The 22,368-nt window shown below is 47.0% G+C and overlaps 1 protein-coding gene across 2 annotated transcripts in view; it reads left to right on the forward strand.

Moving 5' to 3' along the window:
- Window positions 1-22,368, forward strand: part of rusc2 (RUN and SH3 domain containing 2) — a 40,781-nt gene that overhangs the window by 11,652 nt on the left and 6,761 nt on the right. Inside the window, exons 2-6 of one of the 2 annotated variants that reach the window (XM_069682871.1) lie at window positions 10,846-12,602; window positions 13,447-14,041; window positions 18,754-19,443; window positions 20,612-20,827; window positions 20,973-21,146. In XM_069682871.1, coding sequence (XP_069538972.1) covers window positions 11,028-12,602; window positions 13,447-14,041; window positions 18,754-19,443; window positions 20,612-20,827; window positions 20,973-21,146 — 3,250 coding nt within the window. In that variant the 5' untranslated portion in view covers window positions 10,846-11,027. The remainder of the gene's footprint in view (window positions 1-10,845; window positions 12,603-13,446; window positions 14,042-18,753; window positions 19,444-20,611; window positions 20,828-20,972; window positions 21,147-22,368) is intronic. The other variant, XM_069682872.1, reaches the window with a different exon arrangement.

Genomic DNA, 22,368 nt, shown 5'->3' on the forward strand with positions numbered 1-22,368 from the left:
GTCTGTTCAGTGGAGGAAAGTGGAGCTTGAATCGACTCTTACACAAACATGTGGCTTTCTGCCGCTGACTTTATCACCTATTTTGTGTTCTACACAATGAGGCCGTCCCCTTCTCTGTTGCACTGTACAAACAGTCACTAGATTGCATTCAATAAACATGAGTGGCACCGTGAGTGTGGACTACATCCATCACCGTAATTGCGTCTCCTCCGGCTGCGTCGTCGGTCTCTGTCTGGGCTGGGTGTGCCGTCGCTCGGATGTCCTCCTCCCCGGCTCAGACTGATTCCTGGAAGCACAGCCCGAGTTATATAAGAGGGAGGATGTCCTTTGTTACAGCGTTGCTTCCATCTCCCCCACAGTGTGAGAGTGTGTGTGTGTGTGTGTGTGTGTGTGTGTGTGTGTGTGTGTGTGTTTGAGTTTTTAAGTAGGTCAATTTCCCACCAAGCTCTCCAAAATGATGACATACAGTAATGTGGGTTTTCCAGAGAATCCATCGAGGACGTGTTTGTGGAGAAAAATCAAAGCTAATTGGCTCTTACAAGAACCCTGAAGGAGTCCGCACCGATCGGATAAAAACTCTTGTGGTGTTTCTCCTTTTCTCTCCCTCTCTGAATCTGAAGCGGCAAACAAACCGAATGTACCTGTCTGTACATGTTTTTCATTTTGCATTGAGGGTCAAGACTTCTTACAACTTCAGACTAAAAAAGCTACAAATCAAATCAGCAGTAAGGTTTACTTTTTCCCTCGAACTCAGAACACGCCTCACAGTGATTCTACCCGTGGGGTTAGGGCTGCACGATGAAGGCCAGAATCATAATCACGGTTATTAATCACGTTTTTTTTAGGGACATTTTTTATTGTACATTTAAATAAGCAGAGAAACACTTTCAGTTCCGTTTGTGCAGCTTTTTGGCTCATGTACAAATTTTGCATCAAACTTAGACTTAACTGAATTCGGTGCATCTTGTAGTTTAGGGGCAAAATGCGATGCTAACTGTGGTGGTAATTTCAGTGTGTCTTTGGGAGCTGGGTGGATAGGGAGTCGCTGTTGTGGCTGTCTGACATGCCGTGCCATGCTGTGCTTTGTGTTGTTTTTTCTGCTGCTTGAACAAGTTAGTTGTGTTGCTTTGCGGTGCAGACGCAGGTTTCATGCTCTCTTTGCCTCCAAACGAGCGATGGCGAGGCCTTTTGGGGGGACCGGCTCTTCTTTTCCAGACATTTGACTTTTGTTTCTCCCGACCGAAGGTAGGCGCTCATCACATGACCTGCCAGCTCCCCCAAAACTGAAGCCAAAACCTCTCCATCGCCCCCTGGGGGAGGGGCCGTCTATCAAAAGTCAAAATCGTAATCGGGATTGATTTCGATTAATTGTGCAGACCTGCCTGCAGTAATATCTTGGCCTGTCAGAAACGTTTAACATGTTGAATCCTTTGTTTTCCTCGTGAAGTGAGGAACGCTCTTACAGTTACAATTATTGTTTTTGTCCCCAAATGTCTGCACCCACATGGTGAAAGTATCTTACTGTAACAGCATTTCCTTATTCGACGTAATATGAAAGAAAGTGTTCAAGTTCATTGTAAACGTTGGCTGCACCTGGCTGGCAGCCTTTCTCGTTGTCAGGTGAGGACAGATAATCAGATGTTGCTCACAGGGGAGTCAACCTGACAAGTGTGAACACCAATGATTTAATAAGTACTTCACAAGATCTGTCTGCGGTGGCTCACAAGCGCAGTCGTGTTGCAACGGCCCAAACGACTTCTAGAAGAAACAGGCTGCAAATACAGAAACACATGCACAAGTCCAAAACAAATGCAACAACAGAAACAGGCTGCACATGAAAACAAAACCTGTGCAGGCCTGGAGCTCTCTGATGTGTTTCACCCTTTTTGTGTGTTTTTAACTTTGCATCGTCTCTATATTTGCAGCACGTTTGATGTGAATGCATTTGTTTCGTTTTTGTGCAGCACCTTTTTCTTTCACTGCAGCACAATGTATACGTATCTATTACACTCATAAATATGATTAAAAGAGTAGTACTAGCGTCTGTGAACGCAGGGGGAAGTTCTGCAGTCCTGCTTCAGTCATTGATTTCAGAGGGATTTGTCATTTTTCATCATCGTTTTTACAGCAAAGACTAAAAGTAATAAAAAGAGTCGTGCTGAAAGTGTCCGGGCTCTCACACAGACGGAGATAGCAGCTCTGGAACAAAACCTCGCTGTGTGCAACGACTAACAAAGATGCACACTCTCCGTCTAACGGCCTCCTGTGAATGTCACCACACTGATTGCCGTGATTACTTTGATTTGTTTTTGGTGCATTTATCAGCTTTCCTCCCTGAAATCTTTCTCTGGTTGTTTTTCTCACAGCATCGCCCCCCCCTCCCTCCTCTGATTGGCCGGTGTTGTAGCTGGGCCTTCTGATGTTGCGTGGGAAATGAGATGTGATTGGCCAGGCTGAGCCTCTTTGTTCTTGTTAACCCGTTATCCGATGTGATCTGCTGTAATCTGGTGATAATAACACAGATCGCTGCTGTTCTTGTTGGCTTAAAGGGAGGAGGACACGCTTTGTTAAGAAACAATGTGTGTTAGAGGCCCGGCCCGCTCTGTGAGCGCTCTCTGATGACTGTTAGAGGGACGATAGAGTTTCCACCCGGCACTCCTGAGCACTTTACTTTAGTCTTGTAAAGACACTAACTGTAGAGGAATCTGTTGTGGTGGCATTGCTGAAGAGTTTTATTGTTGTCTTTATTTTAAGTCCAGATATTCCTGACAGATTCCTGCATGTTGGTGTGCATGTTGAGGACATACAGTCCCATTATTGAGCCGTGTCCTCAGAAGATGGATGGCTGCTGTGGCTGTTGCGGAGCATAATAGCAGAGTCTATTCAAAGGTCCCATTCACCCGTCTCTCTGTTTCGGCCTCTGTGTGTGTGTGTGTGTGTGTGTGTGTGTGTGTGTGTGTGGACATGAATGCTTGAACAGCCTGCAGCTCAGATGCAGCTCTGCACTGTGCTGCTCTTGTAAGGGACAGAAACTCTGCAGCGGCTGAGATGAATGATGAACGTCCCACTGAGGGCCTGAATCATGCTTCCTGCAGGACACTGACACATTTCTGAGATTGTCCGTCATTTTAGGACGTCTTTAGCATATGATGCGTTCAATTACACCATCATTTACTGGCCAAAACAGACACATTGTTAAACTGTGGAGGCTGTATTTTACTTACTTTCATTAACTTGGACTTGTGCAGGACTTTCACTTCTATCTGAAAATGATTCTCCCTTCCTGCCCCTGAACCAGAGCAGTTTCACTGAAGTGGGTTTTGGCTTCAAACTAAACTCTCCACACATTCTTGCTCCCAGTTGAGATGTTTAGTTTGTCTTGGCTCACTGGAAGCAGGGCCGTGATGTTTGGTACCAGGGCACGCAAGACAGAAAAAGATTCTGAAGCCAAATTATTACAAATATTTAATAACTTGTAATGAATATCACTGAGGGAATAAACCAAGGTGTCTGCTGCATGCACCTCTAAATCTACATTAAGTAACCCTCAAATTCCGCAGGATCCGTCTCTAGCGCGTTCCGTGTGCGCCGCGACCTCCAGAGTCGATTGCATCCATTAAAGTCAATGCTCATGATTCCACAGCAAGCGCCGCGGTCCGTCTCCGGCCATGGTAGAAGCACAAAAATCACTGAATGATCTCCAAATGAGCAGATAATCAACATTGGAGGTGCAAACTGAACTGTTGTTTGAATGTTGCTCTGTTCAACATCGATGTTATCGTGTGATTTCGCAATTCTCGGGCGAAAATGTAGTCCTCCCGCGATCTTGTGATCTCGTGAATCCAGACACGCTTCCTCGCGCCGTCTATGGACCAGAGCCGCGGCACAGATGGAACGCGCCGGACACGGATCCTGTGGGATCAAGGCGTTAGGGGCTCTCTACTCATGAGTGAACTTTTTCTGGCGATGAATGAACTAAACTTCTGAGTTTCCCTCAGTCAGTGGCAAGACAACATACGATGAATGAGTAACCAGCTGATCATTTTGTCTCCCCAGTGACGTTGATCAAAGATAGAAGTTCTCATTTTCATTCTATTTGGCGACACCTGATGGTGATAAAGAGCAATTGTGGGAGCGTACATCCCAGATGACCCAGACGTCCACGGTTGGCTCCGGTTGTAACTCTTGATTTTCCTGGCTGACGGTCGCTTTCCTTTTCAGACTGTTTGCTTCATCTGAGCGTCGAGTTTGTTTCTTTTTCTTTGGATTTTCACTTCTTGTTGAAGTTGTATCTGTAGTCATCCATCTTTTCTTTGTTTGTTCAGCCATAGTAGATTACTGTTTACTCGCAACACTTGCAGAGAGCGGAAAAGCAGCCGCTTAGCTCCGCCTACCCTCTCTGGCAGAGCAACCACTGCTGGCTGATGGAAAACGCGTCACTAACTGGGCGCCGCTTGTGATTTCTTCCACGAATGTCGCCACAGGAGGAGGATAATGGGTACATAAAGAAGTATTTTACAGCAGCCACTTGAAGTACTACTACCATACTTTTGCATGCTAAAGGAGGTTGGTCTCGTCGTGTGCAGTGTTGTGTTAAAAGGGACATTTTGTTGTGACAGAGCTGTTGGAGAGTCAGGCTGCAAAACCATGATAGATTATATCCGACTGTTGTTTTGTGCTGACAGAGAATGGATGCAGCATCTTTCTCTGCGTGTGTGTGTGTGTGTGTGTGTGTGTGTGTGAGTACTCGTGTGTTTAGTCTCCACATTGCTCTCTTGTTAGCTGCAGTCTTTCTTACAAACCGGAAAATCGAGAGCAATCAGTTTGATCCACAGAAACATGAACCTCGAAATACTTACGGCTAACACTTTGGCTTTAATTTAGTCACTGTCACTCATCTTCATTTACATTCTGTTTTAAAGCGTATTGCTAGCATCCTGTATTTATGCCCTGCTAACACCTACAAACCTGTTTGGACACACATTACACAACCAAGCCTGCCTGACCTGCAGCTAATCTGTTAAACCAATTTTAGCGTCCCTTAGATGGAGTAAACTCTGCCCACACTCTCTGTCCCAACTCTTACACTAATCGTATTAATGTCACTTTCTACTGACCCGAACCATCACGCTTCAAATTCCTGGAAAGCTACGTTGGTGGGAATGTTCTGGAGCGAGTTTACACACGCTAGCTTAAATCAAACATGCTAGTTGGATGCTACAAAAGAGTCCAGTGCTGAAAACATATGTGACGCTAAATTTTGAAATTCTGGTATCGTGACCCTGATTAGCAGTGCTTTGTTGTTTGGCTGGCCGCCGGGGTCAGCCGTACACATGGGTCTGTATGTGACTGAGTGACTGAGTGAGTGAGCGAGTGAGCGACGGACCTTGTTGGAAAGGTGGTTGACTTGAGGTTTAAGTGCCCGCTTAAAGGCACGTGGAGACAGTGAGAGAGCGAGTGCAGCAGGAGACGTACCTGCAGAACAAGGTACCGCAGACTGTACTGTAGCCAAGTAGAACGAGTTGTGTGTGTCACTGATGAACTGTGAGTAAAGTCGGGACGATGTAGGCGGGGCTGCCCATCCCCTGGCCTTAACCATGTCCGCAGCGCGCATATCCAGGGGTACTTTCAGGTCTTTGTTTGAAAGGTTTCCGTGGGTTGGTCTTAACAGAAAACAGTCTTATTTACATTAGAAACGGGACCTTAACGAACACACAGCGAAAACAACCGTATGAGCCGAGGCGAGGAGGCAAAGAGCGAGCGAGGGGGAGAGAGGGAGAGATGGCACCCAACTTACGCCTGTAACATGATGTTATTTATTTATTTTTACTAACATAGACACTTATGCCAGACGGGAGACTTATGACTACGTTTTTATTTCGAAGAAAATTAAGCAGGAGCCGCGAAAAGGAGCCTGTGAGTGACTTCATCGATCAAATAACTTCCTACTTTACAAATTAAGTAAAAAAATACTACGGCCGGGAAAGTATTCTTTGGGCTTTTTGCCTTTATTAGAACAGGACAGCTGAAGATAGACGGGACATGCAGGGAGTAGAGAACGGGGGGTGACCTGCACCAAATGATCGGCAGGCCGGGAGTTGAACCTGCGATTGAGGACTGCAGCCTCTGTACACGGGGCGCCTGCTCTCCCACCAACCAGCGCCCCAGCAGTGCTTTGTTTATTCAGCTTAGTCTTTAATTTCGGGCTGCTACTGATGATTAATCGTTATTGATCAGTTTGTAATTTATTTTTCTGTGTATCATTTGATTAATAGTCTTTATAGTGCTTAACCAACAGTCCAAAGTTTGATTTATTTTAGGATGATACAACAGAGGAAAACAGGAAACATTTGTGACTTTACCCGTCAATCAATCAATCACAAGTTTTCTTGGTCATCATCCGTCAATCATCTTAACGGTTAAGTATTTCAGCACTGCGTTGGGTCCAATGATATGATGATGATATATATATAGATGGACAACTCGTCTCCATCTGCTCCCATTGTACGAAATTGATGCCAAAATAGCCCCTGTGATAGGCGCTGCCATCTTGCGATGGTGACGTCATATGGAGCCAGAGACTGCGCAGTAGAGATCGGCGAGTGAAGCGGCCATAGCCACTTCCGCTAACCAAAACACACACTTAACTTACCGAAAAAACAGCAAGGATCCCGCACGCCGGCGTGTTTAACAGCAAAACAGCTTCTCTGTGTCGGTCTGAGGTTAACGTTCACAGGTATGGAAACTTCAATGACTGTAGTGATTTTTTTTAGTTACGTTTCCTCTCGTGAATCGTCCTCCGCTCTGCTCACATGGAACTGATTGGCTGCAGGAGCCGAATTTGTCAACAGAGCTGTCAATCGTCATTTTGACAGCATCAAATAACTAATTAAAAATAAACTTGTCAAAATGAACATTGTGACATAAATCAGCATGATAAGAACTAACTATAATGACAGAAACCATGTTTGAGAAAAATGTATCGGGCGTGTATTTTGATTTTATAGTTTGACTCATGTCCCATCTGTTAACATGGAGGAGGCGGGCTTTATGACCTATACTGCAGCCAGTCAGCAGGGGGCGATAGAGAGGGTTTGGCTTCACTTTTAGGGAGCTGTCATGTCGGCCATCTTTTTATACAGTCTTTGGTTGGGTCAGATGGACGCTTGTGTTTTGTGCAGATGATAATATTCTTTACACACACTCGTCTTCCCCAAAAGTCACTCTGGTCTTATCAAAGATTTGCTTGCTGTGATTTGCATGCAGAGTGTAGCAGTGATGTTGTGTTTGAGCAGCAGCAGTAGATAAGGGCTTGTGCACGAATGTTCTTCAGTCTTGATCGGGAATGTTCTGCAGGGTGAATTTAAAAAGCTCCCTCAGCCCTCAGCAGCTTTAATTTGGCGACACTGAAAGTCTCTCGGCCGCTCCTGAGAGGAATGAAGTGTGCATTACATTTATTTAAAGGTGTTTAATGTGGTGGCAAATAAGCTGCTTTCCCTCGATAAGTCGGCTGTCAGAGCTTCATACGTGTTCCTCCTTTCAGGCTGCAGCGGGGGGTCGGGGGCCGCCGGCTGCCTTGTTTGGAGCTAAAAAGGTTGAGCTCCACTTCGCTGACAGCAAATACCATCCACTCCTCTGTTTTAAAAAGGTCATTGGTGGAGAGTGGCGTCTCAGTTATTACCCTGCTCCGGAGGAAAGCTGTCTCGTCATGCTAACATTTAGCTTTAACGCCCTGCAGTCTGCAGCCTCGGCCGACCTTTCTCCTCTCTTTATTCAGCAGTAAAGATGATGGAGCAGTGCTCACTGTGCACCTGCTTGTAACTGTGCTCATAAAGGTCTCATCAGCATCTGCATTGACATATTACTGTCAGTATGAATCTGTATTTCTACATGTCTCTCATTAACTTTGTGGCCTCGTGCTCTCGTCTCCCGCACAGATTCTCTCTCCTTTCTGTCTTAGATATGTAAAACATTTCTGTCCCTTTTGTCGCGACAGAAAGATTTAAGAATCAGAATTTCATTTAGAATTAGCTTTTAATCAACCTGCTTTATCTGGGATTAGGTTTGACTAAGCAGGTATAATAGAGGGATTATGCTAAGGCTTAGTTAGCACTCGCCTGGTCCAGGTCATGATCTGGTGAGCGGATGATTTAAAGCAAACTTTCAATCCTAATCCGGCTCATATTGTACTTTAAAGGAGAAAATCAGAGACGCTACAAAGAACTCACGCCGGCTGAGTTTGATTAACCTGAGTCTGGTGAGGTGGCCGACACACTCCAGAGCGATGCATCTAAAGACAGCCGACAAAAACATGTTCAGCTGGCTCATATGAATAAATCTTTCCACATCCACATGAGCAAACAGTGCATAAGATTGTCAGCATCCAGCAGCTGTTGAAATGCTTTTCATTCTGTGTGTGACACTGTGACATCCAACATTGTGTGCTGCGAAACAAAGCCTGAAGAGCTCCATTTATTTTAGATAAGGAGGCGAGAGACAGAGAGAGAGGCTGATGGAGAAATGACTTTCAACATGTTTATCTTTTTCTGCCAGCTGCAAATAAATACGCTGCAATCCCGAACACAGAAATGCAGCCTGAACCAGAGCCTGACCGATATATTAGGCTGACATGACAGCTCCCTAAAAGTGTGGCCAAACCCTCTCTATCGCCCCCTGCAGCCTGGCTGCAGTGTAGCTCATAAGCCCCGCCTCCTCCATGTTAACAGATGGGACATGAGTCAAACTATAAAATCAAAATACACGCCTAATAAATTTTTCTCAAACATGGTTTCTGTCATTATAGTTAGTTCTTATCATGCTGATTTATGTCCAAGTGTTCATTTTTCTGACACTTTTAATTAGTTATTTGATGCTTTAAAAAGGGGGTGTGGCCTCATGAGTGACAGCCCTGTGGACAAATGGGGCTCCTGCAGCGTTCTGTTCCCGAGTAGCAGAGTAGAGGAGGAACGGCGAGAGGGACGTGACTAACTAGGGATGCACGATATTATCGGGATCGTCATTTTTCTGCCGATATTTTCCGCCGATAACATAACATTTTATACATAACCTTTAGTTTTTTTATATTGTCCAGCACATTTTAAAAACCCCTGTATGATGTCATTTCTGCATCTGCCAGTGGGTTGCTATAATAAGAGTAGGCATGATATTAATTTCACTTCAGGGGAGACTTGATGTTCTCTGTAATTAGGTGGAAAAAAACGTGCCTAATATATCGGTATCGAAATCGACAATTGGCAAAAAGGGTTGGAAAATATCGGCATATTGGATATCGGCAATATTTTCCATCCTATGACAAACGCTAACACTCCTGCTGAACTTTCCATAAGCGTGAATATCTGCTTCAGACCGACACAAGAAGCTGTTCTGCTGCAGACTGAGCCCACCTGAGGGCTCCAACACGGCAAGGACACAAGGTAAAGGTGTGTTTAGGGTGGAGGAAGGGGCGGGACGTCAACACTGCAGCTCCACCCGCCGATCTCTACTGCACACACTCTGGATACAAACGCTCCGGGGGGGTTTTGGCTTCACTTTTGTACAACAAGAGGAGGTGGAGACGTGTCGTATTGGTCATGCTCCAGTCAGACCTGAAAGACGGCTACAGGTGCTAAATACACCTGGCTCGAGAAGCCGTTTTTTTTCCCTGTTGTCTAATTTGTTGTCTGTAATCACACCGAGGTACTGCACCTGATCTGGGAGTTGTGTATTGACCTCTCAAACAACAGCTTGTAACTCCTCAAACTCTGCAGAATGATGCTTAATCAATACAGGCCTTGTTTCCCTGTGATGGAGAGATGATGCAGCCAGTGTTTGATCATCGGCAATCACAGTGCTGTCTAAGTGGGCATGAATCAGATCTCACGCTTTTCAAAATAAACTATTAAGCAGCTAAATACCTGATTAGCCAAAGAAAGGACGTAATGAAGCAGATACCTGAGAACTGTCTGGTTTTATGGATGTGTTTTTATTAAAGGTTGGACAGATGATGGGGCAGAAACAGTAGCTGTACTGTGTGAGTGCGATTTAGGGTGTAACATGCGAAGAGGGATGAGATCATAGCTCTGTTTAAGAGTCAGCTGCTGTGTGTGTGTGTGTGTGTGTGTGTGTGTGTGTGTGGATCTCAGTTTCCACTTCGCATGGTGCTGAGTCACCCTGCTCAGTGTACAGATACAGCTACAGGAGCTTCTGTGGAGAAGCTCATTTTATGGTGATTTTTGCTGCACAAATGAGACTTATTAAAGAGAGAGGAAGATTTTATTGTGGCTCTGAAGAAACAAACTGTTAATGAGGGTTATAATCAGGCTTATCTTTGGACAAACCAATATAAGAAGAGGTTTGGGTCCAGGTAAAGATGCTAAGATAGGTTGTGTAACACTGGGTCCTTAAGTTTGAACCGTTTAGGTCTAAAAGTCAGAATGTTTTTACGTCGGGGCATTGATTTAGATTTTTAATATGCCCCGCTGAAGTCCCCCGACTATAACAATTTAGCAGAGTACCTTTTAAAGTTATTGATTTCTTCATTCTCTTCTCATTTTTTCTCAAGTGGTGTTTTGGAGGCCTTTAAAACACTGTAAGGGTGAACTTGACCTTAATGTCTCATGAAAAAGACAAAAAAAAAACTAAAGGAGACACAAGAAGTCAATGAGAAGACGAGGAACAACCAATTAAAAACACAATAACAACATTTACAGTAAAAGTCATATTTTATTTGTCTAGCTGACGATTGATCCAGCTCACCTGGACTTCTCTACTCGAATGTAAACGTCCCTTAAAACTCTTCATCGTCATCCTGTAACGCCGTCCTCTCTTTGTCTCTGTGTTTTCCAGATGTACCACTCTGACCACGGTGTAGACTTCCTTGACCTCTCCTTTCAAGTCCCCGGCAGCCCTGCAGAGCTACACCCAGCAAGCAGAGCGTGAACACCAACCTCAGCCGCACGTCTACCTGTCCCTTTACCCACCTAGAGCCCCCCTTGTCCTCCAAGTCCCACCTCCCCTCCTGCAGGACCATGGACAGCCCCCCAAAGCTGTCAGGAGAGACGCTGATCGTGCATCATATCCCCCTGGTGCACTGCCAGGTGTCAGGTGGGCGGCAGGGTGGCTGCGGGGCCTCCCTGAAGAGGAGCAACCCATTTAGCCCGCCGGAGAACCTTGGTTTGAGTCGCACCACTTCCCTTCCCGAGAGAGACGTCCTTCAGAGAGAGGCTCTGCTCTACAGCAGCCTGATCCAGACCTCCAGCAGCCCCTGGTCCTCCCACAACGGAGGGAGAGAGAGGAAGGGCGGGGGGAGGGGAGGCAGCACCGCGAGTGATGACTCATCGTTTACCTCTAGCAACTCAGAGGACCAGCTGATCACTGCTCACACACTTCCCCGAGCCAAACCCAGGAACAGGAACCCTTTGCGTCACAATCCTTTCCTGCTGAATACCGAAGAAGACGAGGATGAAGAAGAGGATGAGGATGGGGACAACCTCAGCGGTTACCTTGAAGACTCTTCTTTCCACCTCCACAGTGACACTAACTCTACCCTCGATGACAGGATGGCTCCTTTCCACCTGCACGAGCTTGGCTTTGCTTCTGAGCCCTTTCTCCTGCACAGCTCAGTGGGAGGGAGCGGTCGGGACTCCCTGAGAGGCGTAGCCTCGGATCTCTCCAACCACCTGGAGGACCTGGACATCCTCGGACTGGACAGCCAGCGTCGTCACGGCAGCAGCGGCTCGAACATGTCTATGGATTGTGGAGAGCAGGACTGGGGCGATGAGGACGAGGAAGATGAAGATCATCCTATGAGGTGTGGGCGCAGCAGCAAGACAGGTTCCTACTCCTCCAGCTCCTCCACGCAGCACTGCTCCTGCTGTGTGCTCTCCCAGAACTACCCTCAGCACTTCCCTGAAGGCTTCACGGAGCCGTTCTCAGAGTGCCAGCAGGGCTACGGCAGCGACTCCTCGTGCAACAGCTCGGACGGCGTGCTCGTAAACTTCAGCGCAATCTACAACAAGATGAACAACGTCATCCCGGAGAAGCCCCCAGTCTCTGGACACACCAACCTCAACAGCTCCACCGACCACTCCTGCACCTCGTCTGTTTCTGATCCACCAGGAAACCAGCGAGACACAACCAGGGGGGCTTTCTACCTGGACCTTCACACCTCCCCGACTGAACCTCCACTATTACAGCAGCAGCCCTCCTGCATCGACAGCACCTTCCCTCAAATCCGAGAGCCGCACCTGTCCACCTCCTCCACCTGCTCCTGCGCCGTGGAGCACCAAGGGGCTCTGGACCTCGACGCCAACTGCAACTCCTACCACCCTCCGCATTCTGGGTCGTCTGGAGACCTCGCATCCTGCCTGCAGAGTCAGGCCCGCCTCGTTGTCGCAACCCAGAACTATTACAAGCTGGTGACCTGCGACCTTTCGTCCCAGTCGTCCCCGAGTCCCGTAGGCTCCTCGGTCAACAGCTGCTCGGACGAGCACAGCAAAGGCAGCCCCACTCCAACACAGCCCAGCGAGTACTTCCTGTTCAGGCAGCGGGCTGATGAGGTGGGCGTTGAAGAAGAAGAAGACGAAGATGGAGAGTCTCCAAGGGTGAGTGGAGAATCCTGGTTTTAACAAGTCGTAATCCATCCCCCAGGATGTGTAATAAAGTCCACATGAAATAGCTAACTGTAACACTTAACTGTGTTTATTTAAACATCACGTAACAAGCAGTTAAGCTTGACCGGAGTAGTTCAGGTGACATCAGTGAAGACGGAGCATTACTTTAGTTGTCGAGGCACACTTCTATGTCTATTTACTGAGGATATATTTTATGAAATATAGAAAATAAATATTCAAATTACAATAAAATACGATGAGATATATTTCATAGATATAACCTAACCATGTAGTCACACAGAAAGCTTCTCCCATCTCTCGCAGACGGATGGAGCAGGATGAAACGAGAGGTCTGCGACCCCGCTGTGACGGGAAAAATGGCAGCTGTTTGCAAGGAAATGGAAGACCTATGATAGCGAGCAAATTATAACATTAGACTCCACAGAGGAGGCTATAATGCATAAACAACTCAGGGATTAAATGTCAACTATGTCAACGGTATGGAATAAGTTAAAGCGGAAGGCCCTGTGACGATAATACTCCAAACAGCCGTGACACTGGAATTAGTCTGGCTCTGGCTTATTTTAGATCGCAGCCACTGTCTCGGGATAACTGGTGTCTGAGGATTATTTTAGCAGTTATATTAAACTGAAGGCTATTACTGTGAGTCAGTAACAGTGCCACTGTGTCAAAGATAATCTGTCTTGAAGGCCTTTGGTTCGCTGTGAATGTTGTTCTAAAGAATCCTTTGAACCGTAGTTTGTTGTGTTTTATAACAAACTGTGAAAGTGACTGTTGTGTTCTTTCTTCATTTTCCTTATTTCTCTCCATCCAGCGTGAAGATGACGGCGATGGAGAAGAGGAGGAGGAGGAGGAGGAGGACGAGGAGGAGAGGAAGAAGAAGAAGAATCAGCAGGCAGCTGCTGGAGCTGAAGCTGCTCCGGCCGTGATTGAAGGCCAGGTGTACGTCAACGTCTCCCCTCCCGTTGTCACCCGAGACGTCATCGGAGGTGCCGCTGCCTCAGGAAGCCGTCCACGTTCCCGCAGCTACGACCGCAACCTGGACAAGTCTCCGTCTCCTCGCCTCGGGTCTCTGGAGCGGATGTTGAGCTGCCCCATGCGGCTCAGCGAGGGCGCAGCCCCGTCCCCGCCTCCTCCTCCCAGAGTCACCTCCTTCGCGGAGATCGCGAGAAGCAAGCGGAGAAACGGAGGAAGTGGGGGGTCGCCATCGATGAAATCGACTGCAGACCCCTTCTCTTCCACTTACTCCACCCACTCCCACTCCTCTGTGGACTTCTCTCCCATCCTGGAGCAGCGTGTGGAGGCTGACAGTCACAGCCTGTCACCTGTACCCTTCACCAGATGTTACAGTCAGGGCAGCATTGAGCGACACCTGGAGGGGGCGAGGGAGGCCAGGGCCAAGGCTGAAGGTACGTCGTCTCTCACCACTACTTCCTCCTATTTATTTACTTTATTATTTTAAAGGGTTTGAAGAAAAAGTTAAAGCTCGTTTAAGGTCCAACATGCGTCGTCCATTTTTGGTAAGCGCCTTTTTCCCTGCTGCGAGCAAAAAGCCCGTTAGATATTCGTCGATACCTTTTACTTCAGGGAGATAGAAGCTCAAGACTCTCTGTCGCTGCAACACATCATAGATTATCACACAGTTAAATGTGTATGATGTGTGTGTGCGTTTGTTCAGTTCTGTGTGTTTAGACTGCCTCTGTGTGTGTGAGAAAACAGAGTGACGCAGAGTGTGTATCCTCCGCTTCACAGGGACTGAAGGGTTGATGTGGGCCGAACATGTTCTGAATAACAATCAGGTCAGAGCGGCGATAAAGGTGCAGGAACCCCCCGCTGAGCTCTGCATCGGCACACCGAGCTGTGTGTTTGCATATCTGTGTGTGTGTGTGTGTGTGTGTGTGTGTGTGTGTGTGTGTGTGTGTGTGTGTGTGTGTGTGTGTGTGTGTGTGTGTTACTCTGTTTCAGAGAGTTCCCGACTCGTCCCCAAAACAAGTGAAGGTCAGAGGAAGCTATAAGAGGCTCCTACAGACAAAATGGTGTCTCCTCTGTTCCTCCACTGAACATTTACTCTCTGTTGTGCCTTTGAAACGCTGTCACTTCACATAACGTCACGGTTTACAACTGAGACAGTGACAAGAACTGATACACGTCAGTAATGTCAACGAAGATATTATTATGTCCATGCCTCGTCCTGATGCTCTGCAGCCGAGCCCGTCTGACAAATGAAAAACATTAACTTCTAAAGGGATTTTAAATGTATCGTAATAATCGTAGCGTTGCAAAGATCGCTCTGGAAACTCCTGGAAAACAAACATGGTGTCACGTTTGAGATTTAAGACAAAGGCTGAGGAGGACCCAGTTTCAGATACCAAAGGATTTATTTAAAAGGCTGACAGTCACAGAGTCCGAAGGGAAGCGGGTAGGAAACAATCAGGAGGGAGAACTCACAGAGACAGGAAGTAGAGCAGCATGAGACACAAAGTGACAACAGTGAAGTACAACAGGAAGTGAAGACTGAACGACCCAAATAAAATACAGAAAAAGGAATTCATGACGCATAAAAAGTGATGCAAGATGTTCCAGGTAGTTTGTAATAAAAAGAGGAAGTACGCTCGGTGTATGAACAAATCAAAGACGTATAAAGAAGTTAGAAAAGTAAATCATTAAAACAAATACAGCCTCATTAAATTCCATATTTTAAAAGGAAGAATCAGAAATACTTTCTTTATCCTCTTTATGGGCGCGTTACAGTTGCTCTAAGTATAAATATGTCAAATATGTGCATTATATATACAATAAAATAAGTCTAAAGATAAAAGGCTGAGAAATAGGATCTATGGTGATTTAAATAATGCCAGAGTAAGAGTTATATACAAGTGAAATACAACAACACAGTATAATGGCAGCACTAATGTCAGAGGATTGCACTGCTGAGTTGTTGCACAGTTTATATTCAGTGTTCAATTCAATATATGCTAAATAGGTAACTTATAAATACATGCATGAACTCTGGTTTTTTAATATAGGCCGACACAGTAAAACAAAATAGCCACGCGTAGCTGAGCCACGTGTGAGAAGTCACGTGATCGTGTTTTATAGGGAACTCAGTGGCAGGAATAAAGATAGAGATCATAATAAAAGACGTCACAGTGCTGCAGATTCTTAAAACAGTTGATCTCTGGGAAATGTAGTGCAGAGATTTATTCAAAAAGATGAAACTTTTATCCTCTCTGTGTTCCTCTGACCGTCAGCAGGGTCTCCTAGACTGTAAGAGCTAGAGGACCCGGCAGACCCTTTAACTGCCCGTCAGATCGTTTCATTAACGTGTGAAGAACGTTTCTCTGTTTCGAGAACAGGATCATTTATCTGAACCGACCGTCCTACAGGAGGACAGACACCATTGTCACGGTATGAAGCGAAGTCGCAGCTGCCTGCTGTGTTGGTCTGGTTATATAAACACACACACACACACACACACGTATAAACAGTGAGTGTTTGGAATTCCATTGGAATGAGACCAGGACAGTAATAAGGATGAGCACCGGGAGAGGAATGTCCTCTGAAGCTCCAGCTGTTCTCTTTCACTTCATCAAACAAGATCTCTTTAATACAAATCCATCCATCCATCATCTGTACTGCTTACCCTGGGCGAGAGGCGGGGTTACACCTGGACTGATCACCTGTCAATCACAGGGCTGACACGCAGAGACAGACAACCTTCCACGCTCACACTCACACCTACGGGCATTTTAGAGTCACCACTGAACCTAAGAAGTCTTTGGACTGTGGGAGGAAGCCGGAGTACCCGGAGGGAACCGACGCATGCACGAGGAGAACATGCAGACTCCACACAGAAAGGCCCACTAAGTTCGAACCGGGATTCGAACCAGGAACCTTCTAACTGTGAGGCGACAGCGCTAACTGCTGCACCGACTTGCAGCTCCACAAAATAGCATGAAAATGTAATTTACCTTCATCAGTTTGTTTCTGTTTCACAGAAAATAAAGAACAATGATTATATTTATAGTATTAAAGTTACTTTCTGTTGCTGAATGTGCAGATTTTTCTGCACCGGCTCAGATGCAGAACAAAACAGCATTTTCCCACCTGCTTTAGTTAGCAGGTTAATTGTGGTTCGTTTGTTGAATTTAGCAGCGACACCACGGAAACAAAGATAATAAGGGAGGCAGGGGAAGATTAAAGCAGAGAGACAGAATAAGGAGTGTCTTACACATCCTCTTTAGTTTCTAACACTGTGTTCATAAAGCCTGTGATGGTTTAAGATGATAATGAGAGGCTGTGCAGCGTCTCAGTGCGTATATATTATTCATCAGACTTCACTTCAGTCAGCTGCGTTGTTTCACCGCAGCGTACAGGCCTCTTTAACAGCCTTTGGGAAGCGGCTCCCTCGCTAATGATGCTAACATGAAGCCAGAGCTGCAAAAGCTTCGGCCGTCTAATGGATTCATCTGTGAAAGAGGAGAGGAGCTGAGGAGGAGGAGGAGGAGAGGAAGAAGATGGAGAGGGGAGAGAGGAGGAAAAAAGGCAATTAGAGGGATGACGGAGCAGATAGAGGAGACGGAGAGGGAGTGTTTCTGTCCTCCATCCTCGGTGTGAGCTCAGGCCTGCTGGGCGTGTAGCCGTCCTCCCTCCTCCCTGCTTCATCCTGTTCCTACTGCAGCTCAACGTCGCCCTCTGCGGCTGAGAGGCGGCACTGCACCCAGCTCAGGTGGCAGCGGTGGGCCGGCCTTAGGGTGACAAACAGCTTGCGCAACACAGTCGACGTCACACGCGCTCCTGTCTGTCATGCACTGCACTGGGTCTGGGAACACACACACACACACACACATACAGGGAGAACAACACACACAGATAGTGACTCAGGAGCAGAGAAGAAGTGCAGAAAAAGGCTTCTCCTCTTCGCTGGTGTCTCTCCTGACGCAGTGCTTTCAGGTTTAGTCCATGTGTGTGTGTGTTTGTCTGAATGTGTGTTCAGGTAGTGTTTGTGTGCAGGTGGGCCTGTCAGGGCAACGTCTAACAGTGCCATGGCTGCGCGTGATAAGAGCTGTGCGACTCGTGACTGAGCACGTTTCTGTTCGTCTGTGTTTCTGGTTTAATTTGTGACCTTCATGTTTAGAATAAATGAGTTATCGATCAATGATTTCATCCACAGAACTGAAACTAATCATTATTATGTGTGTTTACTAGTTTAACATGTGAGCATTACCTCAGTTTTATGTGACAGTGTCTGAATATCTTTCTCTTTGAACTGTTGGTTAAGACCGTTTCCTGATGTTACGTACACTTAATGTTTACAATAATAAGCAGCAGAATAACTGGAAATAACAACATGATTAGTTGTTAATTCTACGTTAAAGCGTGAGAGAACGAGTGCTTCATTCCTTCACAGTCCTCTACTATGGGGAAAAATGTAACCCCACTGTGCCCAGCAGGATCCGACTGGAGCTTGGAGTGGGGTTGCCCTTTTCACACACGCACTCCTGACAATTTCCAGAAAATCTCAAGACTGTCTGCCGCTGAAATTTTCCAGTTGCCCTTTCACACGTGTCCCTCACAGCGGGACATTTTCCCTGTCTGTCTGCGGGGTGTCGTAAGGCAGGACATGACGTAAAAAAGTACGCTGCAGTCACCTGGCGAGCAATTTCAGCGTTGGCGCTCACAGCCAGAAGCTCCTGAATCTCTTCATCTCTCCGCAGACGTCTTTCCTCTTGATCCTCCTTCTTCAGCCTCGGACGTTTTTAATCGTCTTGTTATGCGTCGCTCTTCTGGTTTCACATGATATAAACGTCATCAGCCCGCCCACTCGCGGTGAATGTTTCTGACTCTTACCCGCTGTGTTCACACATCGGCTCACCCCGACTTCTTGCGAACATTTCTACGAGGCTGGCAGGAAAAAGTCTGCATAAAGTCGGGGTGAAACATGTGGATGTTTGTCCTCACATCTGCAGCGTGCCGTGCGTGTGTGAAAGGGGCTCGGGTTTAGGCATCCTGGGCGCCTCCCTTTGGAGATGTTTCTAATACTCTGTTATGATGATGACAGCGGTCATTAGTCTCCTTGCTGGCCTCTGTTCTAAATATTTCTTTGTTAAATGTTTTCCAGGTGGTCTCTCGACTTCCTCCGACAGCCGCCCTGTGGTGGTCCGCTACAGAAAGGACCAGCGGCCCACCACCCTCCCCATCCAGCCCTTCACCTTCCACCACCAGTTCGCCTCCAAACCCCCTCAGCCCAAGCCCCTGTTGCCCATCCTGACGGGCTACGTCTCTGGGATGCAGGCCCACTCCAGCTCCGGCTCTGGGTCAGACTCTGGGGGTCCCGTGGGGGAGGACGGTGAGGATACAGCTGAAAACGTGCACAGGTACCAGGGCTCTCTGGCTGCAGCAGCCCCTCCTCCCGGCTCAGTCCGACCCTCGCCTCTCGGGAGCTACTCCCCGGTTCGGCTGCAGGGGGCGACCAGCTCTGGGACCTGCTCCACCTGCACCCCGAGCCCTCAGCCGCCACACAGCCTCTCCTGCCCTCTATCAGCAGGACTCGGCCCCCTGCACACCCCACCCACGGGAAAGCACGGAGGGGGCTCTGTGCAGTTACCGTCTACCCCTCCTCCTCCATCCCTGGGGGTGAAGAGGGGGACGGTGCCTCCCATGCTGCCGGCAGTGCAGGGACACTGTTTCCATCGTGGAGGTCTGCCCAGTATACCAGCGCTCCACGGGGACACGCTGAGCCCGCTGGGATGTCTGGACTCTGGAAGTCACATGGAGGGAGGCAAAGGAGCCGGAGCGAGGACGCATAATGGTAGGTTAAAAAGAGTTTCTGCGGGTCCTTAAGAATAAGAATCATCAGAACTTTATGATGAAGTTTTCTCAGTTTGAATGCATGTATTTTCAGGTATCGCACCACAACCACTCAATGACTTGTACAGGGCTCACATCCTAAAATAAGCTTCGATGAAGACTTTGTGAAGCGTTTGTTGTCTTCTTAAAGATGAAGTTAAAAATGCATTCACCTTTTCTGCAAAGACATAAAGGCTGTGTCCTCCGGTGTGGGTCACCGTGGAGCATCAAGCACATTGTGCACGTCACATGTTGAAAACATGACTTCACAAGTCCCAGCACGCGTTTGCCCAAACATTCTCCATCTGATGTTTCATGTTGCACAAGAGCCCAACTGGGATTTTTAAGATTGACACTAACGCAGGTTTTAGATGGAAAATATAAACTGATTACCCAAAAGGTGGGCAGTGAAAATACATCTTTTCTACAGGGAGTGTGCACCGATGATTTCTGCATTATATTTCCTGTAAAACAGCTTTCGTATCGGCTTTGAGGCCCATACGATATACAACGATTGACCAATCAGGTGACAATATCGGCCTTCAAACATCTGCGGGCTCTCTGCTGTACCAACTACTTTTTCTTTTTCTTCTTTATCACTTTCATTTGCAACTTCTTGCAGCTGTCAGTCTTCTTGCAACTAATCACACAACAGGTTTCACTGAAAGGAAATAAAATGATGCAACCGCTCGTCTAAGGTTAGAAACTCCCACAGCTCAGCTTTGTTGACAGTTTGCACTCAGAGCAGCTGCAGGTTTGTTCTCTGACTCTGAATGAATTCAGCTTTTATGACGATTGACTCACCATCCGAGCCGAGCCCTGCCCAAAGAATCACACACGTAATAGTTTCAGAGTGTTTGCTGCATATATACGAACACACGTGGCTGTCAGGGAAGTTGTTCAGCTCTGTGTAAGCATGTTGCTGTGCTCTTTAAAAGACGCTAAGCTCTTTTTCTCTTTCTTCTCTCCCTTCATGCATGAACGTAAAACCTTTCCTGTCCTCCCTTCACCTTTTCCACCTGCTTTCCTCCCATATTTGTTTTACCCATCTACTCTTTAATCCATCGTTAAACCCTAACCCGCCCACCGACCCCTTCATCATAACCCGAACACCTCCCCTCCCCAAACAGCACACCACCTCTCTCCCCAGGCGCTCAAATGGAGGGAGTACCGGCGTCGAAACCCTCTGGGAGTGGAGAGGGTCTCGGGGGGGCACTCCTCTGCAGGATCAGGCCCCCTCTCTGGTAGCCTGGACTCCCGGAGAGGCGGGGGACCGCGACCCGCCCGACGGAACGTGTTCGATTTCCCCTCAGCCCTCTCCGGCAACACGCTGGCACGGCTCAATGGTGCTCACAGTTTTACTGACAGAGTTGGAACAAATGCAGGATTACAGAGATAATTGAAGACTTTAATGTTCTAGAGAAATTAATGAGTTCACGGTCCAGAGAATGCATCATCATCTTTGTGTGTGTGTTTCTGTGTGTGTCTCAGGAGTGGGCCAATCAGCCAAGCTGCAGCAGAGCTACAGCGACTTCCTGCCCGACTACTTCTCCCTGACCGAGAAGCCTCCGGAAGAGTTCTGCCTCTCCCCCGACGCTTCGACCTCCTCCTCCTCCTGCTCCTCCTCACAGACACACATCTCTGTGGACCTGACGCAGAAGAGAGGTGAGGCTGCGCATGCGTGCGTGTGTGACTGTTTATTATCGACAGTGACAGGAGGAGTCAGTGGGGAGTCTCTAAATATTTAATGGCTTAAGGACTGAATGTCGATGTTTTTGTTGGAGCTCAGTGTGCTCACTTACTGCTGTCGGTTATTATCGATGCAGTGTTTAAGAAGACATTTTAGTCTCTTGCTGACGACATGATGTTTTCCAGAAACTGTTAAAGGAAGTCTGGAACTTAAAGACCCCGTCCAGTGAAAATTAAGTGTTTAACCTTGTGAACCTCTCCACGTGGTTTCTCATGTGCTAACAGACATATCAGGGACAACATGAGCAGTCGTCTCAGCTGGGCCTGTCTGCTTTTAAACTGCAGTGTACCAAGGACAGGCTGAACGACACGCTTTCAGATTGGCAGGTTTGAGACGTCACAAACCTAAGGAGCCAATCCCGTTAATGGACGGGGTGACGCTATGCATATCATTATGTGTAACCTATGGCAACCACTTCAGCGATGCTTGAGCCAGCTGTAACCGTCATCGAGATGTTTGCAAACTCACGACTGACTACTCACGTTAACGTTACTACTACTAATCATTACATTTCAAGTTAGCTAAGTTTCAACAAGTGGTCGCTTAACGACGGCAGAGACGTGTTTGTTTTCGTGACGGAGGAGGCGGTTTGAAATGTACATAGTGGGCGGGGCCTGTGGGAATTTTTAATGAGGGAGAAGGAGGAGATGCTTTGGGAGGATTTTTAAGGTACATCAGACACAATTTATTTTTTCAAGCAGATCATTTTATACGTCTTAAAACATGACTGGAGCTGCTCTTTAATAACTTTAATAAATGCATTCAAATGCAGAAAACTCGCTCCAGTTTTAGGTCCTGTGCAAATAACCGTTCTGCTCCCGTCGTTGTACTTCCTCATGGCAGCATTCATTCAGACAACCGAAAAATAAAAAGTAGAGAGTATAATATCAGGATTTTTAAGGATCTATTTGTAGTTTTATCGATATTAACCATCCTCATGCAGCTGTAGACGACATAGAGTCCGATAACTTTAGATGTAGAATCCCCTGGAAGGCTCATGTCACACTTTTCCTGCACACTCGTGCAACTGTCAATCATAATAAGAGCAGAAAGACTTTGAGTTGTTGTCCTGCCCCAAACAAACGAACCCTTTTCAGAGAGGCTGTTTTGTTGTTTTCAAACTTCTCGGCACAGTTT

This window comes from Semicossyphus pulcher, unplaced genomic scaffold (assembly GCF_022749685.1).
Source record: "Semicossyphus pulcher isolate SPU_LCO1_2020_fin unplaced genomic scaffold, fSemPul1.0.p SCAF_6, whole genome shotgun sequence".
NCBI lineage: Eukaryota > Metazoa > Chordata > Actinopteri > Labriformes > Labridae > Semicossyphus > Semicossyphus pulcher.